The sequence below is a fragment of the Pollachius pollachius genome (genome assembly GCF_949987615.1).
Source record: "Pollachius pollachius genome assembly, chromosome: 3".
Lineage (NCBI taxonomy): Eukaryota > Metazoa > Chordata > Actinopteri > Gadiformes > Gadidae > Pollachius > Pollachius pollachius.
Window position 1 is genome coordinate 14673396 of NC_136936.1, and position 25511 is coordinate 14698906.

The 25511-nt window shown below is 45.5% G+C and overlaps 1 protein-coding gene across 1 annotated transcript in view; it reads right to left on the reverse strand.

The window, feature by feature from the left end:
- The window catches only part of arhgef17 (Rho guanine nucleotide exchange factor (GEF) 17), a gene marked incomplete at its 5' end in the record, with an annotated part of 58019 nt that extends 33219 nt beyond the window's left edge, over positions 1 to 24800 (reverse strand). The window contains one exon of the mRNA XM_079731260.1: positions 19530 to 24800. Coding sequence (XP_079587386.1) covers positions 19530 to 24800 — 5271 coding nt within the window. The remainder of the gene's footprint in view (positions 1 to 19529) is intronic.
- Positions 24801 to 25511: the final 711 nt, after the last annotated feature.

The following is a 25511-nucleotide window of genomic DNA, read 5'->3' on the forward strand; positions in this document are numbered from 1 at the left end:
TCCTCCACTGAAATGCTCAATCCGTGTCAAGTGCAAGTAGATTGCTATTAAAAACTGCAAGTAAGGATTCTAAGAAAATAATTAAGTTTGCATCCCAAACGCAAGGAAGGTGTGACGGGGGACAGAGGTACAGAATCACAAAAGGGAAAACCCAACAAACTGGGAAAGAGGCAGAGATATTACACAGGTAACAGGATCTCCTCGTGTGTGTGTGTGTGTGTGTGTGTGTGTGTGTGTGTGTGTGTGTGTGTGTGTGTGTGTGTGTGTGTGTGTGTGTGTGTGTGTGTGTGTGTGTGTGTGTGTGTGTGTCTGTTACATGTGCTGTGAAAAGAGCCTTTGTCCTAGTAAGGTGAGGCTTAAGCAATGAGAAGATTGGTGCCTGAACTGACAGGCTGCAAACGCACACATGCACACACGCATAAACACAAGCAAAGATAGACATCGGAGGTGCATATTCTGCACTCTGACACACGTGGATGGACATAAGCAGAAATCTTAGAGGTGCTGATCTATTAAGAACATCTATTGAGACACTTAAAAAGGTTAGCAAGAAAAAGAGGGTGAATCGCTATAGGATTGTAACCATATATGTGGGCGTCAAATCAACACAGTGACTTTAATAAATAACCATGGCTTGGGTCTACAGTTCTCGGATTAGAAAATCTAAAGACGTCATTATCTGAAAGCACAACCTCCACTGTGAATGTGTTAAATTAGACCCTGCAGGTAGACAAGGCAATTACTTTAGAAGTGGCAGGGGTTAAAAGAATGACCCTGATGATGTGATGAAAATGTAAATTTGGTGCACTCAACGAGACATCACCGCAATGGCAAAATGATAATGAAAGCCAGTGAGGGACTTGACTCTTAGACATGTCATTCCTTCCGCACTTGACTTGTGACTAGTCCCTTATCTGAGGAAGTCATATCCACTTCCTGTCCAGCAATCAATCCCACAATGCACTGGGCCCCAGAGATAGCCATCAGATGCTGAGGCCACATTTAACCCCAAAACTCAGGAAACTCTCTCTGTGTTTTTCTCTCCAGCTGGGCAGTCACATACATGCATGTGCGCACGCAAACACATACACACACACACATATACACAAAACCCAAACCCTGATTTCTCTCTGACGTGAAACAGAAACCGTGATATTTTTAGCCTAATGTACCAATAACTGGGAACTTAGGGTCAGCTGGATAGATTTCCGCTGCTGCCTATCCCCCTCTTTCCCTCCCTCTCTCCTACTTATTCCCTTTCTGCCGTTTGCCTCAAGTTTTCTCTCTCTTTCTAAGAGTCACTCTTCTTTCTCCCTCACTCTCTTTCCCTCTCTCTCTCACTCACCCACTCACTCTCTGCAGCGCTCTTGCTCGGACAGAAAACTGAGCCTTAGAATAGTCCCAGATAATAACATGGGAATTTTTGGAGCATAACAATGTGTTAGAAAGAGCGGGCGACACTGGGGAAGCGAGGGGGGGAGGAGGAGGGAGATTCAGAGTCAAACTAGCAGTAGCTCTGGAGAACGACGTCAATATTCAAATACCTCATCTAAGGTGGAAGCAAACGATCCGTTTAATGATGTCATGAGAGCATGCTTACATTCTGTCTTCCTTGTTCAACATGCTTTCTCTCTCTCTCTCCGCTTTCTCTCCTCATCACTCCGCTTCTCGTTCTTCACTGTTAACACTTCACAGCTCATTCTCTTTACCTCACGACAATCCCTTCATTCCTCCATCTCTCCGTCTCTCCACTCTCTGTCTCTCTCTCTTTCTGACCCGCTTTATCCCCTTTTCCTGGCATTCCTGACCTCCCAGGGCCTAAGAGCCACTGAATGTGAGTGCATGCACGGGAAAGTGCATGTGGGTTCTGCGCACATGCACGTTTCTGCGTGTGGGCATGGCTGTGTGCGGTCATGCATGCATGCCTGTGAGACTGGCTGCCGTACCAGGCCATGGGGACAAACCGATGCCGAGGTAAATGAAAAGGATCTCCCTTAGGCAAACGCATCGCTTAGGATGCACCACCACATGCACATCATCGGCCGTTTACACAGAGACTGGACACGGGCTTTGTCCATGTGGTTTGCAGTGTCCAATGTAAGTGAAACATGGTTGGCATTGACGTTGTTCCATTAGATTGGACGCATTTAAATTAAATTTTGTGTGCGGCGCCTACCTGTGCGTGTGTGTGGGATGTTTGTTGGTGCGCTTGGTCAGCTCTGAAAGGTCAGTGTGTATTCAAGGGATTTCATGAGAACAAACAAAGGGAGAGCCTGCTGTCAGGTTTGCGTCATCACACCAGCCCTGGCTGAGTGGTGGGGGTCAGGCTGGACTGGGAGTCATCAAACCAGCCCTGGCTGAGTGGTGGGGGTCAGGCTGGACTGGGAGTCATCAAACCAGCCCTGGCTGAGTGGTGGGGGTCAGGCTGGACTGGGAGTCATCAAACCAGCCCTGGCTGAGTGGTGGGGGTCAGGCTGGACTGGGAGTCATCAAACCAGCCCTGGCTGAGTGGTGGGGGTCAGGCTGGACTGGGAGTCATCACACCAGCCCTGGCTGAGTGGTGGGGGTCAGGCTGGACTGGGAGCCATCAAACCAGCCCTGGCTGAGTGGTGGGGGTCAGGCTGGACTGGGAGTCATCAAACCAGCCCTGGCTGAGTGGTGGGGGTCAGGCTGGACTGGGAGTAAAGACGCTGGGGCCATGGGAGAGAGACCAGGACCGCCAACAGTCACTTCATCTATTGGGCGGTTTGGAGTGGAAATAGTGCAACACTTATTTCAATGTCCACAAAGCAAGGGAATCATTCTTTTTAGTTCATTTTTTGGCCAACCAGTGCGACATCATTTGAGCTTGCAAACGTCAGCCACTATCATTAAAAATACCAATGACAATATTTATCAAAAATATATAGCTGATATACAGTCTTCATTATTTGTACGTGTATAAACGTGAATGTTCAATCCGTTTAACAGTATAGAAATATAGAATAAAAACTAAATGACAATGGTGAACCACTCCTGTATATACACACATGTCTGAAGTATTCCTCCACCGCTAAGTATGGAGGAGAGTGGTAAATAAGAAAGGACGGAGGAAGAGGCAGAAGGAAACCGAGAGGGATTAAGATCAGGCCCTGACACCGTCCTCATAAACACTCAACGGACGAAAACCATGGCCTTCAATTGGCCACTCAGTTGCTATGTAATGCAGGTTGCCACAGAAACATCTGAATGAAAGAGAACGCATGAATGAGGTGTAGAAAAAAGAAGAGACCAAAAAATGTCAGGTCCAAAAATATACACGTGTCATTTAAAAATATCTTTCAGGTCAGTTGTTGATTTGGGATGTCAGTTCAACCTTTATGCTCTGTTTAACTGTGTGTATCTATGTAGTATTAAGGGTAAGTATTAAAGGACATACAGAAAGACAGACACACGCACACACACACACACACACACACACACACACACACACACACACAAAAATTCACATTCTTCCCGATACAGAATAATTCCATTATGCATTAATCCATTATGCATAAAAGATATGCAGACAAAGACATGCTTACACACACATTTACAGATGTTACAGAAATAGTGTGAAGATACCAGTAGTGACCACAAGGGGCAGCTTACATCTCCTTACTGCCACTCTCAGCAGCAGTGCCAAGTTGGCCACTTGAAGGATTACTCAACGTGTCCATTAGCACTAGCACAGGGAACTATCTCACACTAACACTAAAACAGGACAAAGAAGGACGCTCCACAGTACCAAGCGGCTAGTTCAAAGCCAAAAGTATGTACTGCTGTTGAGTGGATCACATATTTCCGCTGAACCAAGTCAAACCAAGTACCGATCACAGGGGAAAGCAAGCATTTAACACAGGGGGAAACAACATATGACCCTACAACCCCTCCATGCATTTCATGCTTCATGCTGTGTTTATGCGACGGAGCCACAACAGTTGTGCAATTGCTACGGTCAGAGTTAAAGGTGTTGTGCAACCACGGTAATAAGAGAGAGCTGAGCATAATGGCCTTTGTCATAACGCGTCAGGGAGTGTGCTGCTGTGTGTTTACCCGTAGTTTACTCCGACTCTAAATCCCCTCACAGCTAACTTTATCACCTAATGGTTCTGCTGGGGCTGGGGAGTTTGCAACCAGCCAATAACAACTGACAGTGTCTGAAAACCTGGGCTGCGTTTGAGCAGGCCGCCACGGAGGGATGGAGGAACATTTAGGCTGCTTAATGTGCACTCGCACTAAGCCGGCCTGGGAAGACCGGGCCAATGCTCTGTAAATAATACAGAAGACAAATGAACACACGGCACAGAAGATCTTAAGGAAAGACTGGCCGCGTGCGTGCGTGCGTGCGTGCGTGCGTGCGTGCGTGCGTGCGTGCGTGCGTGCGTGCGTGCGTGCGTGCGTGCGTGCGTGCGTGCGTGCGTGCGTGCGTGCGTGCGTGCGTGGTGTGTGTGTGTGTGTGTGTGTGTGTGTGTGTGTGTGTGTCTGGGGAGGGAGAACAGAGAGACAGAACGACAGACTAGAAGAGAGGGAGAGAAAGTTGTGTGGACTGAGGATAACAGAAACAAATGATATTATATTTAACAACAACGGAACTATATACATGACTGGCAATGAATATTATATATATAAATATATATATATAAGAGAGAGAGAGAGAGAGAGAGAGAGAGAGAGAGAGAGAGAGAGAGAGAGAGAGAGAGAGAGAGAGAGAGAGAGAGAGAGAGAGAGAGAGAGAGAGAGAGAGAGAGAGAGAGAGAGAGAGAGAGATTTCTCAACTCCCTCTCCTTATATGGCTGTGCTGCATGTGTGTGTGTGATGCGGGCTCAGTCCCAGTGCTGCTCTCAGGGGGAGTGAGATGAGATCAGCACTGTGACTGCACACCCACTTCTGTGTGTGTGTGTGTGTGTGTGTGTGTGTGTGTGTGTGTGTGTGTGTGTGTGTGTGTGTGTGTGTGTGTGTGTGTGTGTGTGTGTGTGTGTGTGTGTGTGTGTGTGTGTGTGTAGAGTTGTCCTTTTCCCAAACCATTCCAACCCCCCACCCCTCTCCTCTCCTCTCTCTAGCCATCACCAGTCTTCGGGGGTAAAGTCTGAGATTTTTCAGCTACTCAACATTTACTTAAAAACATGTCTTATTTTTTGTTGACCAATGTCCTTAAAGTGAAGCTGTGTTTGTGTTTGACCGGAACCATACATGTTCCATGAGTACTATATGGAACATTAAAAAGGACGCTTCGAGTGAGCAGCGTTTTGGAAACCTTATAGAACTTGCTAGCTAACTGTTCCTCACCAGCTAGCTGTTCCTCACCAGCCAATTGTTCCTCCCTAGCTCACTAGTCCTCCCTAGCTCACTAGTCCTCCCTAGCTCACTGTTCCTCACCAGCTCACTGTTCCTCACTAGCTAACTGTTCCTCACTAGCAAACTTCCGATGCAGATGATTCAGCAGCAACAGTATATACACAAAGTAGGACGTTGAACAACAAAAAGTGTAAACATGTCCTTTTCAGTGGGGGAGATGGCCCAGAGGCAATGAAGAAAAAGGGAGAGAGGGAGATTACATCACAAGCAGCTTGTTTATGGATACGGATCCTCACAGAGGACAAAAATAACCTGAACATCTTATGCCCCCGAAATGGAAGGACTCAAAGGAAGCTCCAGACCTCTGTTTCACTTCCCCTGGTCCTAGCCTGCCGATGCATCCATTAACAAATCAAGATCGCCTTCTACAATATCTGGTGAACCCAAAATACAGCTAAATTACAGGAATCCATGTGTGTGCGGCACACATTGCATGCATCCGCGCATGAAGGAAAGCATGCGTAAACATTTGGATATCAGGGCACACAGGTGGCGACTTTGAATGAAATGAGTGGTGGAATTTTTCCCTGCTCTATCAGTTCAAATTCCCAAGCAATTCCCGTTCTGATATTTTGCTTGAAGGTCTATCCAACTACAATTGGACATTTTGACAAAAAATGTATGAGATAATAAAGTACCAAATGACTAATGATTGCAGAGGATCAGCAGCTCCTGTTAAAATGTTAGAGAGAAGGTGTGGACAAGCCACAGGATGCTTGATTGGATCAGCTATAGCTAGTACCTAAACCGATCCAAAGATCCTGTCTGTGTGTGTGTGTGTGTGTGTATGTGTGTGTGTGTGTGTGTGTGTGTGTGTGTGTGTGTGTGTGTGTGTGTGTGTGTGTGTGTGTGTGTTTCACATAACCTATTGCAATTTACAAGTTTGTTTTTTCAACAAACTTGGCTCCTAACCTCATGGTGTTTTGAAGTTGATGGCTAGTCCAAAACCCAAGCATCCAGTAATAGAAAGGACAAGGTTGCAAAGTTATTTAGTGTCTTTAGTGTATTTAGTTCTCTCTGGAAGAGATTACCCTTGAATGGCCACAGTATGTTCTAACTAAACAGCCATTTCTCAAAATGACAGCAAAAAATAAAAGATGAGTGCAGGGAGAGAAGGAAACGCATCAAAAGACAAAAAATATAACGGGGCAAAGGTGGTAAGTCCAGATCAGAAACTCCCTTTTCTTGTTATTCTTTATCCTCTTATCCTGGCTTTTTTCCTTTCCCTCATTTCTCAGCAGACTATAGTCTCAGTCAGAAGAAAAACAGAATAAAAAGGAAGGTTGGGAAAGTAGTTTGTTTTTCCGTAGAGGACAGAATTCCCATGCCTGTCCTGTTGCCCTACCTATTAATAGCACACACACAGCTGAACCCTTGGACATAAGAAAGACTAATTCTAATCTTGACTGGGGCACCACACACACACACACACACACACACACACACACACACACACACACACACACACACACACTTAAGAAATCTGGAGGTATCACTAAATTTAACTTACCCAATTGGGCGTCATAATTTCCCTCACCCTTTATATAAACTTTTTTTTTCATCAACATTTTCTCTTTCTGATAACAATGGTAGATTAAGGTTGACCCATGTAACCAAATTCAGTTTCGTTCAGTTCCTTTCTCTTGCTAGCCTTTTTTGCAAGGCGTGCTAGCAGGCAGGTAACAATGCAGCGTCTCTCGAGCAGATTAGGAAGAGGTCATGTAGAGGTGAGGGGAAGTGGTGTCTAGAGGCTAGAGGTCACAAGAGGTTTGTTTCGGTTGATACTGGACGCTACACCTCATGTGGCAGTGTGATATCTTGCAGATGAGCTGTAATCAGTGTATATGATGATTCAAATGTAACACAGATAGTTGCATTAACTACTAAAACTTTGCACGCGTCCATTAAAAAAAAAAATTCTTAATAAGATCAATGCTAATGATTCTGCCCCATTCATGTTCTGCGTTTATCATCTTCCGCTACAATTTAAATGTATTTTATAGTTTAGTTTGTTTAGACAATTTTTTATGCTGTAACTGTTGTCTTTTGCTGAGTCTTATTTCTACTATTCATCAATGGGCGGGTTCAATTGAGGTCACAATGGTTTGCCATGTCAAAGCATATTATCAAATGTAAAACAACCATTCATTGTTCCTAATCTACCTCGAAAGCGAGTAATCGCTCTCTCTCTCTGTGCGTGTGCGTGCGTGCGTGTGTCCTGTCCTAGGCATTTCCCTGGAACTTCATCTGAACTACTTCACCCTTGACGCATCCATTGCTGGGGACCCGAGGAAGTGCAGTGTTGACTTATTTGGAAACACGAAACGTTCAATAATAATAAACTTAAACAAAACACAACCAGTGGTGTTCAGTGGGGGCGGGGCTTTATGGCTCTGGGGGCGGGGTTTCAGGGCTCTGCGGGCTAACACCAGTACATTTTCAACTACGTCTGAACACGAGTCGCGGTTCATTATCTGCATTTCACTTGGTGACTGTACGGTACTTGGATGACGGCCATACAATCGTTTCATTAATCAAAATATAAATAGAGGAGCCTCTGTATTTCCTTCAGTTCTCAACAACCGTTTATTCTGCCGAATTTGCCCTCTGTGTTTGGGCGGGAACCCAAGGAAAGTGCAGAGTCGAGTGGGAAGTTCTTTTAATGAGTGGTTCTAGAAGAAAGCTGCCACATAATTCGGCCCATTCCAAGCAGGCACTGCACTGGGCGGCCGTATCGCTGAGGACCCATGGAAGTATAGTGCCGAGTGTGAAGATGTTTGAATGAGCGGCGATTGAGAAAGCTGCAAGCAGCAATACAGGAGGCCGAGCAGTCAACCTGGCCAGAACAGGCCCGTTTTGAACGAGCGCTGCACCATTAACGTCGATGCACAGAGTTCTGCCACATTCATGTTGTGTGTTTATATTCCTCATCTCCTGCAGATGGTGTTTTTAAAGTTTTTTTCTCATTTCCTAAGAACTAAACAAACGGAAGGTGAGGTTAATAGGCCCACATCACTTCTCCGTTAACTTTAACTGGTCATACTGATAGAGGATAGTGTGTGCATTTGTGTGTCAAAGGAAAAACTGAAAAAGGGAGAGAGGCTTTTCCACTGAACATACATTTTAATTTGTACTTTGTATTTTACACAATTGTATTTTCAATTTTTCTACCATTACTTGTTTGTATCTCGAGTTGTATCTTATTTCACTTTTTGTGCTTTGGCAATGTAAATGTATGTTTGTATGTTTTGTAACTTCTGCTTTTCATCAAAGGGCGGGTTATATTTAGGCCTACAATTGTTTGCAATGCCAATGCATGCACGCAGCTGTTATGCATATGGATTAGCGTGTGCACGCACATGCACACACACACACGCACACACAATCTTTCAAAGTTCTTTCATGGCTGAACGGCGGTCAATGAGATCCAGATGTGAGCTCACGGGTGAGCGGATAAAAATAGAGAGAGGTGAGTGAGGGAGAGAGAAAGTGGGTAAGATATAGAAAGAAGAATGTGACATGAGACAGAAAGGAGACAATCAGGAGAGATGAGGAATACAAAGGAGAGAGAGAGCAACCAAGAGCAGTGGGATGGAGAGAGGCAGGTAGTCTGAGGAGAAGATGTATGGATAGAATCTATGATGGTTTGGGGGGGGGGTGGTATAAAAATGATAAAAAGTGTTTTACTGGTCCCACATTCCTAGCTCGTTCTCCTTCTCCCGTTCTCGCCAACAGAAACCCAAGTCACTCTGATGTCACCACATTCCAAGGCTAACATATACAAAACGTATAAATGTTAACATACACACACATACAAGCACACACACACTCACACACACACGCAGACATAATACATTGGTCCCATGTACTGTAGCTCTGGACAACACGAAGGCTGTCATTACAGCATACATAACCACCACCAACTGTTTCAAAAGTCCAACGTTGTATGACCAGAGAGAAGACAAGAAGAAACTCTATTTTAATTGGCGCATACTCACACCATCTGGCTAATTTGATCAAGCCAGTGCATCATGGGAGAAGAGGAAAAAAGTAGTTTGTCAAATGCCTCCCCCCACAAAAAAAACCACTTCCTGTCCCGCCCTTTCAATGGAGATAATTATGGCTCCCGCAATAACTAGTGACAAAGTAGCTCCTTAAAAGGCAGTGTCTATGTTTTGTTCACCTCGCCACAGGTTTTTCAAATTAAAAAGCCAAAGACAAAATATTTTTCCAATATAAAGCATATGCGTTCAAGTCTGTTTGAAAAATTGGAGACGTGACGCCCTTAATAAACTTTATGGCATTTTTGTTATATTATATAATGTACAGTATACAGTGGCAGGGAGAAAAGTAAAAATGCAGGAGAGGAATGGTGCGATGGGAAAGAACACAGATCATACGTGGAGCTGAATTATGGCGTTGTACTAAGAGCCCACATTGACATTTCACTGCTATTAAATACAGCTCGATATCATCAGCGAAACAAGCGTGTGGACATCTGCCAGGCTATGTTTTAGGCTGTTTGCCAGTACAAGTATTAGGACAATGCGTAGGTAGGGCTGGGAAATGTGTTTTTCCAATGTTGGCCCATCTTGAAGCACATTTCAGACATATCCCTCACAGGAAAATTGATATCTCCCGTTTCCCCGAAGAGACGCATATTACCACTCAGACATAGTCTGATATAGTATCAAGCATAAGTAGTAATGCCTCAACAGTTTCCAGTTGCTACCTGCCTTGATAAGGTTCCTAAAGAGTTAGTCACCATTAAATCATTGGTATTCTCATCGGTAAATCATTATGAATTTTGGACAACACAGCTTTATTTTTCATTGCTTATTATGGCAATGTCCAAAAACGATGTAGGGATTGGTACTGCCTTTGAACAATAATTGTCGAGGCAGTAACGTGCTATGGCTGTACCCTAAAAGACGACTGGTCAAATATTTGTTCAGAGTCGAACAATCGCAGGATTTTTTTGTATACACATTTCTATTGCCGAAAACAACTGCCTTCAAAGTCAGCCCATTGATGAAGAGCTTAAGCTTTAGCTTTAAAGCGTTTATGTTATCTCAGGATAGAAATGAAAGTAAAAGAAGTTGGCAAAACTAAACCAGAGCAAAAATGTGCGTTATTTGTCAACTATTTAGGAACTACTCGATTTTATATTAATGTTCCTCATTCTGTCATTCTCTAGCCTGACATTATCAGACCAATTTGCAAATGTGTATTAATCTCAAACTGCTCCATTCCTTTTTTCAATTTCCAAGGGGAGTTATCAACGGGGGCAGACCAGAATGCCTCTAGATGCAATTTGATAGACCTACAACCAATCAGAGCAAAGAAAAGGGTTTCACACCAACAACAGCCATCTTGGTCTTTCATGAAAAATGCCTCAAAGGCTTTCCTATAGGGCTCTCCTCTGTTCAGACTTCATATAAAACCCGCCCCATAGAAGATAAACTTATGTGATTGGTCGGACATGTGCTAGGTCTGCTGGAAATCTGTCTGAACGAGAGGGGGGCCATACGAAATCAAACATGAGCTTACAGATTTGTCTGGCTCCCAGGCTATTCATTCTCCGCTTTACAGCTAACCCATTCTCCAAAATAACTCTCCATTAGTTCTCCATATTCTACACTCGTTTCCTACTAATGGAGATAAGTTGATGTAAATAACATACTCAAAACTAGGATGCCTCTGTTCAACTTAATGTGCAAACAAAGTGGAATCCCCCAGGGAACCGCAGGTAAGAAAGGATTAAGAATAAAGGCAATTTTCCTGGTGGTGGGGGGGGTATCATGTTTTCACAAAACCCATTTCAGAAGAACTACAATTGAGATGGCAGCTTGAGGATAAATGTTGACCAAAAAAGATAATATAAGGAGCCTATTGAGGAGCGATGGACTACATTGTTCTGGAAGAGATGGTCCAATTTACAAACAATCATCTGGCTGTCACTTTGTTATGAAGTGGGGGGAAGGGGCTTTGGCTAAGCTCATATGGCCCTACCACACACACAAACACACGCACTCGATGATAATGGTCATTGACCATGATCATCATTCCTATGGTAATCATTATGGATGCTAGCAGGGACTAGCAATCCACAACGATGCTGGAAAAATGTACAATAAACAGCCAAGGGACTGTAGGTCGGCACATACACACAGATACAACGGGTGCTATTCCACTCAACGTCTGGAAAGGTTCACCTACGCAGACAAGCTTGTGGACGTTTCTACTGCCAAAGCGTTCAGTCGCACAGCGGAAATCTGCGAGGTTTGATCTCAATGTTAATCATTTATTATATGGTTATACTGGTCCAAGGGATCAAATGTAAACAAGTGCCGTCTATAGGAAAGCCTATCAATGAGTAGTTTTGCAGTAGCAGCACAGCAATAGGCAATAACACGGCCCTAGCAAGAGTTTAGGTTTCAGTCCATCAACCTAAAACACCCCTTCTGTTTGACTCATATTCCCCATCTATTGTTTCTTCTAATCTTTCCACCATAACATAACACGGTTCATTTCAGGTGACGCTGTGTTAATCAGCTATTTCCACAAGTTTCCCAGGAGTGTACCCAAGGGTGATACTCGGTTCTCAAGGTGTCAAAGTAATGCACTTGCAGGTATGGCAGACATGCTCTGATGTGAGAATGGCACTGTTTGACATCCATTAAACGCTCTTATTCCCACTACTAAACATTAAACAATTAACAGTTTAGTTCAGTGAGGGTGTTTGTCAAAGTACCGTATCGCTAAAATACACAAGGCAGATAAGTGGCAACCTAGTCCACTAAACAAAGTGCACACACACACACACACACACACACACACACACACACACACACACACACACTTGTGGTCCTTGTAAATTGATTTCCTAAATTACCTCTTTTACCGTTTCCCAATGTGCAAAGACTTCGTGCACAGCTTCGAGATGTGTGTGGGTCAATGTGACCATGAAAGCCTGCCATTAGCCGCAGAGGCCGCTGGCTTTAACCATTAATAAAGGGTACTGAGTAGAGTGGTCGTGAGTAGAGGGGAGAAAAAAAAGTCGACAAAAATAAACTATAATAGAGAGAGAATAGAGAGAGAAACAGGATAGAGAGAGACAGAGACAGAGAGAAACAGAACAGAGAGAGACAGAGAGAAACAGAGAGAGACAGAGAGCAATAGAGACAGAGAGAGACGGAGGAACAGAAAGAAACAGAATAGAGAGAAATGGGGTTGCTAGCTGTGCCTGTTGCCATGTACTTTGATCCTTGAACTTGTTTCGTCTGTTTCTCACACACACACACACACACACACACACACACACACACACACACACACACACACACACACACACACACACACAGTTTTCTTAAAAGGCTTAAACATTTAGGGAGGACAAAGGTTGGCAGTTGTGGGAACATTTCTTTTTCTCATCCAACTAGCCCCCCTCTGTGGGCCACCTGAGACGCCAGGCCAAAGGAAAGGGCTCACTCTTTCAGATTTCAAAGAATCTAAACAGACATAACAATTAAAACACAAAAGAAGACTGCGTGAGTGCTCGTCACACAGCAGCTGAGCAGAGGGAAACAACATGTTGCCATCGTCATCAAATATGATATGAAGATTGAGTGTAAGAAAATATCTCAAGTGCTGGAGTTCATTCTTTTCCCACCACTCACTCTCCATACAGGTAAACAGTGTAATTTACCTCATATAAGCAACATTAATTTACTGTATAATATTCCCTTGAGTGTTTGTGTGTGTTTGTGTGTGTGTGTGTGTGTGTGTGTGTGTGTGTGTGTGTGTGTGTGTGTGTGTGTGTGTGTGTGTGTGTGTGTGTGTGTGTGTGTGTGTGTGTGTGTGTGTGTGTGTGTTTACAATGATGTCACCCACATGTTTGCAGGCGATGTAATGCCATGTCAAGGGAGAGCTTTGATGAAAATCTGTATGATGTCACTGACGGGCTAATCAGCAAATCAGGTAGGCCTCTGATGCAGTGGTAACAAATCTGTGCTCTCCAACATACACCAAAACTTTTGCAGACGTTTTTTACCTTAGAAATATTCTGAGATGGTTTCCAAAGTACAACATTTTGCCATGGAATGTATGGTATTTTCAATAAGTTTAACATGGTTGCATGGATGTGTTTCTCAGAAATATGTGGATATTAACATTACAGTTCCAACTCATTTCAGCACCTTCAACCTTTTTTACACAATCCTACACAACATCACCATATCGTTTAACATAACCCTACACAACAATCACCAGAATCACAGTACTCAACAGCCATCTTAACACATATCTGCGGAAACAGTGCACACTCGAACACCAGCCAATGAGGAGCAAATACCTAACGTAGTTCACTACTAGGCTCCTGTGGACTATGGGTGCAGTGAGTGTTGAACCACGTTACACACAAACACAGATTTGTAAACAGAAACAGATTGGTAAACACTAACACCTGCCTGAGGGGGGCTTTTAGTTCCTCTGCTCCCTCTCCTCCAACCCCCAATCTCCTTCTCCTCTCCCTGGGCCTTAATCCTGGAGCCTAGCAGCCATTCAGTCACGGTGCTCCGGCTTTTCCGGATTGTTCCGCTCCTATTCCCATTCCACACGGAATTCCTCAACTGACAGCTGGAGCACGACCCAAAACGGCGCACTGTCGCCATAAGGCTTCTGGGACGGCGGAGAGAAATGGACGGAGAGGGACAGGAGAGGGTCAACAGACAAACACAAGAAGGAGGGGAGGAAGAATGGCTCCACTATGAAAGGGATCATAATGGTGGCATTATGGTGCCAGCATGGTCCCCAACCCAGCTGAGTCCACCCACACTTAGGCCAGGGCCCAGACCAGGGTGCAAGACTGTGTGTGTGTGTGTCTGTGTGTCTGTGTGTCTGTGTGTGTGTGTGTGTGACCACTCTGTAAACTATGTCAAGTCCGGTGTTGGGGGTATAGTTGTGTCTTTATTTATGTTTGACGTGGAAAAGATGACTGTGATACGATCAGCCAAAACATGAGAGCGCAAATAAACGGTTGCGGAAGTGAAGAAAGAAAATCATTACATTTACCAGTTACAGTTCATGTACCAATATAACCAGCACTATTTATTACCTGTTAACTGTCACATCACTGCGATTTCTCCAAATAAATTTGCAATGCATGTTTGACCCCATTAACAATGATAAGACTGGCTTTTTTCAGCCAAGATAATCCAGGAAGAAGCCCTGATCATATACATGATTATTTAAGTAACTAGGATAGCAAGATGTGGGTAGACACACGTCACAAAGTATCTGTGAACAAAGACAAACTTGTACAGCTTAATCAAATCAGATTGACAGACACACACACACACACACACACACACACACACACACACACACACACACACACACACACACACACACACACACACACACACACACACACACACATACACACACACACACACACACACACACTTCAGAGGAGCCTGCTTACACAAGAAGAGCGTCCTGTAATTATTCTGGGTGGATCCCCGTATTGGACGACCAAGATTAGGAGAGTGGACAGAGAGAGAGCCAGCAGAGAAGAATGAGCACAGAATGGGTAGACACAGAGAGCTGTAATGTTAGAAAGGACTCAGGGTTGACCGATTGAGGGACAATACGAAAAGATTCCTTTCATTTGTATATATATTTGCGGTTGGTTTAAAAAAAAGTGTTCTTTTTATGAGCATATGTTAGCAATACCAAACCAATTCTCACGTTCACTGCTACTTACTTTATTGAATTCAGTGTTAAGGCGCATTCTGTCGCAACAAAGCTGAACTCGGAGGACAAATTGTATACGGGACCACAGTTCCTATCCCAACAAAACAATACATGTTTTTTTTGCTTTACGTTCCAGGGTTGGGTGATGGGAACAATGCTGTGGAACAATATAATTGAAGCATTGAGTGCTTTGAGTGTAATGGTCCATTACAGACTGCATGGAGGGCGAGAGAAAGGTACACTATAGTTAGTTTGTCAACAGCAAGCCAAGAAAACACACCGTTTCATTTGGGGAGTGACGTCCTGACATGAGGGATTTCAACTCACTTAATGCCTTCTTTGTGATGTCACACTCTAAAGGCATACTCTTTGGATAGGCCAATAAGATATGATTTTTGGTTTGAACTTCATTTGATGGGCCAATCTTTCTTTTGTTATTAATGGTAGTGGACGGGGCAATGGTGCATTATAACATGTTATATCTAACAAGACAAGAGTGTTGTTATAGCTAGCAGGCCCCTTCCCCTCTGATTCTGTAGGCTTTACAAACCCCAACTGAAAACAAAAGTAAGCAAATGCCTTAAACCACAAGTTTTGATCAAGATTTGTTTTATGGCCTGTAAATGATAAACCTTATAATCCAATATCTTCGACACACACACACAGGAACTATAATCGGAGCCAACATACTGCCTTTCCTTTCATCTGTGCTTCTTCATCTTCCCCCTCACTCATCATCCCTCGTTTTATTGGCTCGAGCCCAAACTGTGATGACCTTAAAAAGATAAAAGAGTTCCTCAATCATAGTGTGTGCGTATGAGTTTGTGGGATTGTGTGCGCGTTTGTGCGTGTGCTTTGATGTGTGCCAATAGAATAGAGTCCTTTCAACAGACTAAAATACCACTTCAAAAATGGATTGACTCTTTCCTCTTACAAAATAATCCCAAAATACTCCCTCCCTCCCTCCCCGTTCATATTGTCAACACTGAACATAACTACTGTGTCCATTGTACAGACAGGTAATGGCGTCTTCTGGATTGCCAAACTAAAGTGTGTCCTTTGGAAGATGTTTGAATAGCAAACAACGTGAAGGCAGAGGACAGAACGCGTGAAAGGTTAAAGCCGTTTAGCTGTTGCTGTAATTGGATGGATTTTTACAGGGTGAAATCCAATATTGGAGCCAACAGCAACAGAGCCCGTGGAATGGGATTTGAAATGTATATCCTCCTCTCCTGTACATCTACACTCACGATGGGAGGGGGGAGTATTGGACTCGACGTGGGTGTTCCCCTCACTCTGATTGAGTGTGTCGGGGGGGGGGGCACAGGTGTATGCCACAGTCCACTGTAAAATCAGCAAGATAGGGAATTAGGGCGGGGGGGGGTATGGTGTATTTAGCACAGGTGTATTCAATGGCATCTCTGCAAAAGACGTACACTCAACTTTCCCTTCTCAGTTATTTAGCCTATCTATAGGTCATAGATTACAGGTAAAATAGGGAATTTGCCCATAAAACTTAAACACGTACCCTCTAGGGCAGGGGGGCCCAAATTCTTCCCATGGGAGGGCCAAAATGTAATCGTGGGGAGGCTCGTGGGCCAAAACTTAAATTTTTCAGTATATTTAGTCAAATATGTGGGAGGCGGCTGAACAGGATAGGAGCTCAACAGGGCCACCCTACCATCAATGTATCACAATGTTATTCTAGGGTCAGGAATGGAAGTGCACCAATTAATAATATTCAATAAGAGCGAGCGCAGATTCCGAGCGCTGATGGCGGAAAACAATAATATATACAGTGGGTAAGGCTCGGGCCCCAAATCGGGCAGCCCTGCTCTAGGGCAATGTTTTTTAAGTTCTGGGCTACTGTAGAAACATGGTGGGGCAACCTGGCGGGCTCTGTTGATGTTGACCTACTCCCTACTTAGATCTAATGGACTCAGTCGAGTGGTTCTTTTCTTCATGGGATTATACACCAAATAAAACGTACCTATGAATATAATATTCCATTACTCCCACCACAGTTTCACCAGATGCCACTAACTTCTACAGACAGCACCTTTAAGTCAAAACTATTGAAATAGTAGCGGTAGTGCAAATAACAATTTTCACTTCTTAAAACTCATCATTCATATGGTGAAGATAGCAACTGTACTCCATTATATGATATCATGATGCTTGTTATAACAATGCTTTGGTTTGTACTACATAAGAATCAGTGTTGCGCAGTAAGCCATAAAAGAACAACATGACTAAGAAGTGAATATAGCATTCCAGTTTTCCTTCTTCCTTTAATCTCAGTCATTGTGTCCCGGTGATTTCCCACGGACCTAAATCCCATTCCGTACCTTCTCAGATCTGTTTATTTGTTTACTAGCGGTAGTTCCCCTCCACCTCCGACACCCTACTCCCTCTCCCTGTCCCAGACATCCCTGCTCTCCCCTTCCCGCTCGCCCAGATCACTATTTCTCTGTCTTTCACCAAGTCTCAGGGTAGGCATGACTCACCTTGTTGCTATGCGCCAGACAGACGCAGGGGAAAAATTAATGTGTGGATAACAGAAAGAGAGAGAGAGAGAGAGAGAGAGAGAGAGAGAGAGAGAGAGAGAGAGAGAGAGAGAGAGAGAGAGAGAGACCATGACAACAACTGATAAAAAAAGAATGCCAAATATTAGAAAGGATGCAGGCCGAGATGTAAAAACAAACAACTGACTGTTGTCACATGGGTCAAACTTAAACTATCATTGTTATCAGAGAGGACTAGGAAAATGTTGATAAAAGTTTGAGAAGAAAGAGTCAGAGAAAGAATGATGCCCAATTGGGGAAGTTGGATTCACTGATGCCTCCAGAAAAGGCAAAGTCCTGATGCCTCCCTCTCTCCCTCTTCCTTTCTATCATTCCTTCTTTCTCTTTCTTTCTTTCTTTCTTTCGACAGGGCATGCCTGCACTTCATTCTGCCTTGGCACAGCTTCTGTTGCGTTAAGTCCAAATAAAAGAGGAGAGTCATAGAGCACCGGAACTGCATGGAAGTGTGTGAGCCACGCTGTTTTAAACACAGCAAGTTGGCACAACAGGGCCCTCACAGACCCTGGAAGAAACTCCTGATATCTTCCAGACGAACACTTTTACTTGGAGGCCAGAGGCACAGGAAAGAATGGTCTGTTTAATCCAAATAAACCAGAGATTAAAATAAAAAAAAAGATGAAAAAAATTGTATATAAATCATTTAATAAATAAACGCGAAGAAGCTTCTTGATATACACACATACTGAAATGACAAAGGATGCTGTCTCCAACTTCCTATTTCTGTAAATCTATTTCCTGTGTTCAGAGATCCACCTTCCATCATCCCAACAACTGAAACAAGGAAAATGTGTGTCTGTGTGTGTTATTGAGTGTGTAAACTTGCTGTGGCAAAGTTCCTTCAATAGAACGAGATGTAAAACAGTGTATTTTACCTGTCCTGCCTGATCCACTGACAATCAATATTAGTGGTGGAAAAAAGAGGAAGCTAGTCAGTATAGTTGGACAAATATTTAAAGTTTCAGACAACACACAGGCTCTGTTACAAAGAAGTTCAAGAATCCCAGTCTCCTTTGTAAACTGTGATTCAAAAATATCAGGGATCAAATTTGCTTTGAAGCCCAAACAGAGTCATACACAGACTTTATATTTAGTGAATCAATAATACTTGCACGTAGTATGCTTTGATCAATTGCTCAATGTAATTTGTGCGAGACTTGTTTAATGATATCATATCATATGAAAGTATATCTACTTGTGTTTGTATAACAGCGCTAATGCTGTAAAGTATTTTGTATTGGGCTGCAGCTTGAAAATGCACACCATATCTAAAATAATCATACGAGTCAGTGTAATAACTTATAATGCGTACCTACGGCATCTAAACAAAGGCCTGCATCAACCACAGCATGTCCATGAATCAACCACTAAGACAGACCCAAACCAAAATACAGTTTGAACTTCAGCATTACAACTGTTTGTCATTTTAAAAACAACAAACCATTCATTGCATGAGCCACCATAGCAGGAATCTCAGCCAGAACGTTTTTTCTTTCTGTCTGGTCAATTCAAAATCATATTTTAAATTGCCTTTCCTTTTTTTCATTTATGGCTTGAAAAAGCCTTCTTTTAGTAAGACACATTGACAAATAGCGGCTTCAAAGGGGACGCAGGTTGAATGTCCTTACAACCGTAAATAGTATAGCAATGTAAACATACTGACATCTAATGTACACAAGACGGACAGACAGTCTCCATGCAGGTGGAGGGAGAGAGATACATATGTATACACATGCACACTATACGCAGTCCATCATAATGGGCCACATTATGCCCATCTCAACAGGAAATTAGGATGTTGAAATAACTCACCACTTTTGGCTTCGTCCGCTGAATGGGAGGCAGGGAGGCAGGGTCCTCAGTAGCAGTTCTTTGCGCCCCAGTGTCCATAACTTCACAAGTGGGGGTCTCACTGGGCCCCTCTGGCACAGACATGGACCGTTCAGTTCCATCCCTGGCCCCTGAAAGAGGGCCTGGGCACTCTGCCTCCTTCTCGGTGGAACTCAGAGCTAGTATATACCTCTTGGTCACGTCCTCGAGAGAAGGGGCCTCATCCCCCGAGGGTTTGCTCGGGAGTGAGGGCTCTGCGGTGGGTGGTATCTTGGAGCGGTTGGCCTCTTTCAGCAGCATAGAGTGTGCAGGGGGAGAGATGGGCATGAACGTTGCTGGCTCGCTGGCGTGGCGGACATGCCTGTTTCTGGTTTCGGGTCTGGACAAATGGGCGAGGGGAGGGAGTGGGGGGGTGAGGTCGTCTTGGCCCTCCAGATCTTCTTGGGACTCTACATCTGGTTCTCTGGGTTCTAAAGGAGCGTCGCTTGCAGACCAGCCGTGGTGTTTTCTTGACGTCTGATGACCCAATCTTGGAAAAAGAGCCTCAGCCGGTTTGAGGTCAAAGTCAAATTTCTTTCCCCCATCCACTCTTCCTCCCACCCCTTCATCTATACCATTAACATCTTCATCGCTGTGGTTCTCAGAGGCAAGAGCACATTCTGAACTGGAGCGAGACTTCCTGGCTTTGTTACTACTGCTTCCAGGGTTGAAGTGATGGGTCTGCGGGGGTAAGGGTTGTATCGCCTCACCTTCTGGGGTCCACAGCATCTCCCTTTGCCCACTTAGAATCGGCTCACTGCTGGAAGGTGGGATCTGGCCGGCTTGCTCCAGCTCACTGATTGGCTCATTTTTATTAGAGTGACCTTTGTAGTGAGGGTCATTCGGAGACAGCAATTGTGCGTCGCTACGTCGACTAGGGTCACTGAACGATTTCTTTTTGGGAGCTTTGCCGTTGCCATGGTCGTCCACCATGAGTCTGTCCATCGCCCCCGGTTCAGCCACGATGCTTCTAATCACCCCGCTGTAATCGCGGACACTGTCGTCGCAGAGAGCACTGTCACTGCACACTGACAGATCGCTGGCCACGCTGACCTTACTTTCAGACAGCACAGCGGCGGGGCAGGACTCGGCCACACTTCCTGTTCCTTTGACGGACAGAGACCCCAGAAGGTTGCTGTCCATGGAGCAGAAATTGCTGTTTCCTTCTCCAGCCACAAAGCAGCGCCTCTGGGGCATGGGGTCACTGAGTGAACGGTAGACGGTAGCCTCTCCATTCCCGGATGACACTGAGGTGGATTCTCCACTGCTGCCGTTGCTACAGTCTGAGTTATTATTACCAGTGGAGAACTTTCTGCGCCGCCTAACGGCCCCAGGAGTTGCAGGGGCATCAAGACCCCCTTCCCATTCCCCTGCTGGAGTTGAGGCTTCCTGGCTTTCAGTGTTGCTGGTGTTGATCGCCTCAAAAGAAGGTTTGCTATTTGTTATTGACATTGGGCTGCTCATATCCATTATAATGCTGTCACTCTCTGCCCTAAGGGCATGAAGTTGTGCGCAAGAGGCTACTGGTATTGGGATCTGTTGAGTTGCACTACTCACAACGTTCTCTGGTGTGTCTTGCTTCTCCTTCAACACATCCCCTTGGTGTAGAACTGATTGCTTCCATGTGGTGACAGGCTTACCCAGCACATCCCTAGCTATCATTGACCCCAAATTAACCCCAGCTGGCCCTGCAAAACAGCTCTCAGAGATCTCCCCAAGACCAGTCTCTGGCTCCGTCACAATTCCTTCATCAGTTAGACTAGACTCATGACCCGACAGTTCATCTACAGAGCGGTCATGGAACATGCTCTCCTCAGAGTCACCTTTCTGCATGGATCTCTCCTGTCCTCTGCTCTCCTGGTTTCTCTCCTCGCTACATTCTCGGTTCCAGCTCTCCCGCTTCTTCACCAATGGTGGGGCTTCGCTGTCCCTCTTGCTACTCAGCCTCCTCCCATTTTCTCCCTCTCTCTCCCTTTTTTCTCTGTCCCTTACCTCATCCTCCATGTCCATGCCCCCTCTCTCCTTCTCCTGCCCTGTTGGTGTTATAGAGGAGCGCTCATCCTCTACCCTTTCATCGTCCGTGACGTGAACATTTTCATTGTCGTCGTCATCCTGTCTAGCACTCATTTGGCAGATATCTCGCATAACCTGTCTGGCTTCTTGTATGTATCTGTCCTGCAACGGGGTTGGCGTTACATTGTCATTGTCATCATACCGATACTCCCTTGCTCTTCTTTCTCTTCCTACCCTAAAATCACCCCCATCACTCTCTACCTCCCGGTCACTAATGGACCGCCTGCCTTCATCCCTTTCTACGTCAAGTCGCTGTTCTGACGAGCTCCGCTTAGTGGTGCCACTTGTGGAAAAACACGGCACACCCAGGGTAGATTTGTCAGAGTAGGAGAAGGATTTAGCACGACGCAGAGTGGCGGTTAGATCCTTTAGAGTTGGGCGACACCCAGACTGGTTGCCATGACTATGTGACCCCCGTCTGTACAACGCTGACCTCTCCTCAGCACCACTGGTCTTCTCTCCGCCAACTTTACGCACCCTGAGATCTGATAGGTCAGTTTTCAGGAAGCTGAGGAGAGTCATCGTATCAGAGGCAATATCAGGGTTGGACATAGAGATTCTATGCTTTGTTTTGTCCTCCGTTATTTCTCTCCCAGCAAATGTTCTTCTGAATACCGTGGACCCATCCCCTTGACCCCTATCTGGCACGGGCCCTTCCCCTTGCGGTGTGGTGGGAGGGGGGTTGACTGTCGGGACAACCTGGGGGCGTACCCACACAGGTGCACGGGAGAAGTTGTCCCCATGTCCAAAGCTTGGGGAGCGATACATGGTAGAGTTCCCATGGTAGGTTTTACTCTGCATAGACGAGATGGACACATTGGAGCTTATGGTGTTGTGGACTTGTGCTCGGTGTCCACGCCTGGCCTGCTTCTCCTCCTTGAGCGTCTCTGTACTAGAGCACCGGCTACTGCTCTGGGAGCCGCCAGGACTGGTGAAGGAGGGAATGTTGACCTTTGACACACGTGACACACCAGGAAGCGGCGTGGCAGTCGATGGCGCGCAAAGGCACTCCCACCGCTGCACCAGCCTTCGGGAATTACTTGCAACTGGTTCTTTTTTCGTCCGGCTCGGGAAAGGACTTCCTGACTGATGGTGTTGAGGGCCTAACTGTTCCATGGTCATGCCTGTTTCGCTGTCGCTGTCTTCTGACTCACCATCACGATCGTTGTTGCATCGGCCCGACGGCAGTAAAACCTTCTTCTTCTTACGCAGCGAGCGCCGGCGAACCGCGTCTCGGCTGGGCGGTCCTAAATTCTCTGCGCTGTCCTCCTCGCTGCCGGAAGATCTACCGATGCTCTTGCCCACGCACCATCCATGTTTACCACGGTAGAAACTGCTTCCTTGTTCTTCAACACCCCAGCCTCCTCTAATGGAGGTAGAGGGCAAAGGGCCACAGGACGCACTCCGACCTACACCTCTCCCTCTACCTTTCCTGGTGTGCTCCTCCTCCTCCTCTCCGGAACTAAACCTGTAGCGCAGGCTGGAGATTATGCTGATGGGGGCTTCTACCTTGGAGGGAGCTGCAGTTGAGGAGGCAAGGGCTGGATTTAGTGGAAAGGGGGAGGAGGTGGTGGTGGTGGAGGAGGAGGGGGCTGGTGTTCTGGAGGAGCTATTTGAAGAATGTAAACTATCCCTGGGCAGCCCGACCCCCTGTCTCTCCCTTCTCTCCCTCGGCTGTTTAACGGCAGAGGAGGTGGCTTTGCCCAATGGACAACTCTGAGGAGGAGGAGTAGGCGCAGGAAAATGAAGGTCAGGGTCGGGGTCAGATGTCAGAAGTGTTGTCCTGGAGGTCCTCCAAGCAGGCTCTCTGTCGCAGTTAGGGCTCAGGGCTCTGTGCGCAGGCTGGTCGACTCTTAAAGAGCGTCCACTACTGCTGTCTTGAAAAATGGATTTGCTTGTATTATTATTACTGTGCGTTTCTAAATCTAACTCCTTTAGATTTGGGTCTTGCTGTTGGTCAGGATCAGAAAAGAAGTCCATTTCCTTTTCTAATCTCCTATTTGCTTTAAGTATATTCCCGGCCGCCCCACTATTTATTCTGGTTAGAGCTTCAAGTTTGAAGTGTTGTTTTTCTGGAAGAAAAAGGCTACTTGCTTCGTTACCAGAGCTGCTAGCTGAATGCTTGTCACTTTTGTCTGAGAGAGAGGCAGTATCCTTAGTGCTAAACTGAAAGTTAAGCCCCGTTTTTAATTTCTCTTCAGGTTCATTAGTCGCCTTGGGCTGCTGGGCAGAACGGGTTTGTCTTTCACTGAAAATTTGCCGGATCTTTGTGACGCTTGGCCAGTGGTCAGAATGGACTGGAATAAACTCACCGTGGCGCGTTGACAAATAACTCCTTTGAGATTTGCAGGCTGGAGGAGTCTCTTCGGTAGTTGAAACATCCTCAGACCGATCCGTTGTCAAAGACTTTTTAGTATCAGACGAGCGCGGGTGGACCTTTGTATAATCTCTCTTACTTGTACTACTTCTACGCTCGGCTGACAGCCTTGAACACATCCATTTTTGGTTTGCCTTCTCTGAGTCCGACCCTGAGAAAGAGTCTGTGCCAGGGTTTAACTTTTCCCCCGCATCTTTAAATTCAGCAGGAATGTTAGCAGAGTCAATATTGTGAATACACCCACTGCTAATATCTTCATGAAAAGATGAACGCAGGGGTGAAGGGTCTTTCCTCGTGCCTTTGGCTCGGGGCAGGGTCGCTCTTCCTTCGGTCACCCTGCTATCGCCTGAGGCGGTGATCTGCGTTCCAGCAGAGCCAGCGCTGCTGAACTTCTGTGTGAGCTGGCGAATGGACGGGGAAAGAGAGGAGAGAGGAGTGGAGGAGCCTCGGTCTGCGGTGGGGAGGCCGGCGTTGGTCGCAGTGATTTTGGAAACTTTTCTTGAAATGCCAACATAACGTGTCGCCAAGGGTTCCACTTTCTCAGCCGTGCATTGCTCCGTAGTAGTAGTGGTAGTGGTGGTGGTGGTGGTGGTGGTGGACAAAGGGGGAAGGGCGACGCCACAAGCATCCAAATCCTTTGATTTAACTTGCCTATCGTTACGGCTGCTGCTGCTGTTGCTGTTGGCACTCCAAGACTCCAACTTTTTGAACGAGACACTACGACACACGGCCGCGTTTTTCTTCACGTCTTCTCTTTTTGCCATTGTTCATTTCGTTCCTGGTGATTAAATCCACATTCTTGTTTCATTGATGAGGCGAGTCAAGTTGACTACGGTCCATTCCACCGCATAAAGCCGTACAAAACAGAGCTGTCCCTTCAATAATTGGATTGTGGAAACGAGGCCAGCCAAGAGAGAGAGCTGTTTTAAAGTTAAAGAGCAAAGCTAAAGATTAACTACATATGGGGTCACTCAAAACGTACACGCTTTTGGTTCCAAAATGCATCCACGCACGAGGAAGAAAGGACTCGAAGTTTACCCAAACTGTCCCTGGTCCAACCTGTGCACAAGCAACTCTTTCATTGTTTACTCCCTCCATGTTTCAATCGTTGTCCCATTGCAAAGTCCACAGGCCCGGGGGCGCCAGGTATCCTTTACTGTAGTGCTCGAATGGTACTGGACTCCTTATTTTGACATTATTTGGTTTTCCGTGACTTAATGTTTTTGCATGCTAATGCGTGAGATAGGGCAGGGGTGGGCGGGACTAGGGTTGCAGGGGCTGTCATAGCCCCCTTGGGGATAGAGAGGAAAAGCATTTCTTTTTGATGGGCGAAGTCAGATACTGTGTGGACAAACCAAAAATAATTATAGCCCCAGGGCCCAAGGAAGTCTCACAGACAGCAAGGCCGTTTATTTGAGAAGAGCAGAGGTTATGGTCTGTGCAGGCCTGTTTGTTCATCTATTTTGATAGTGTTC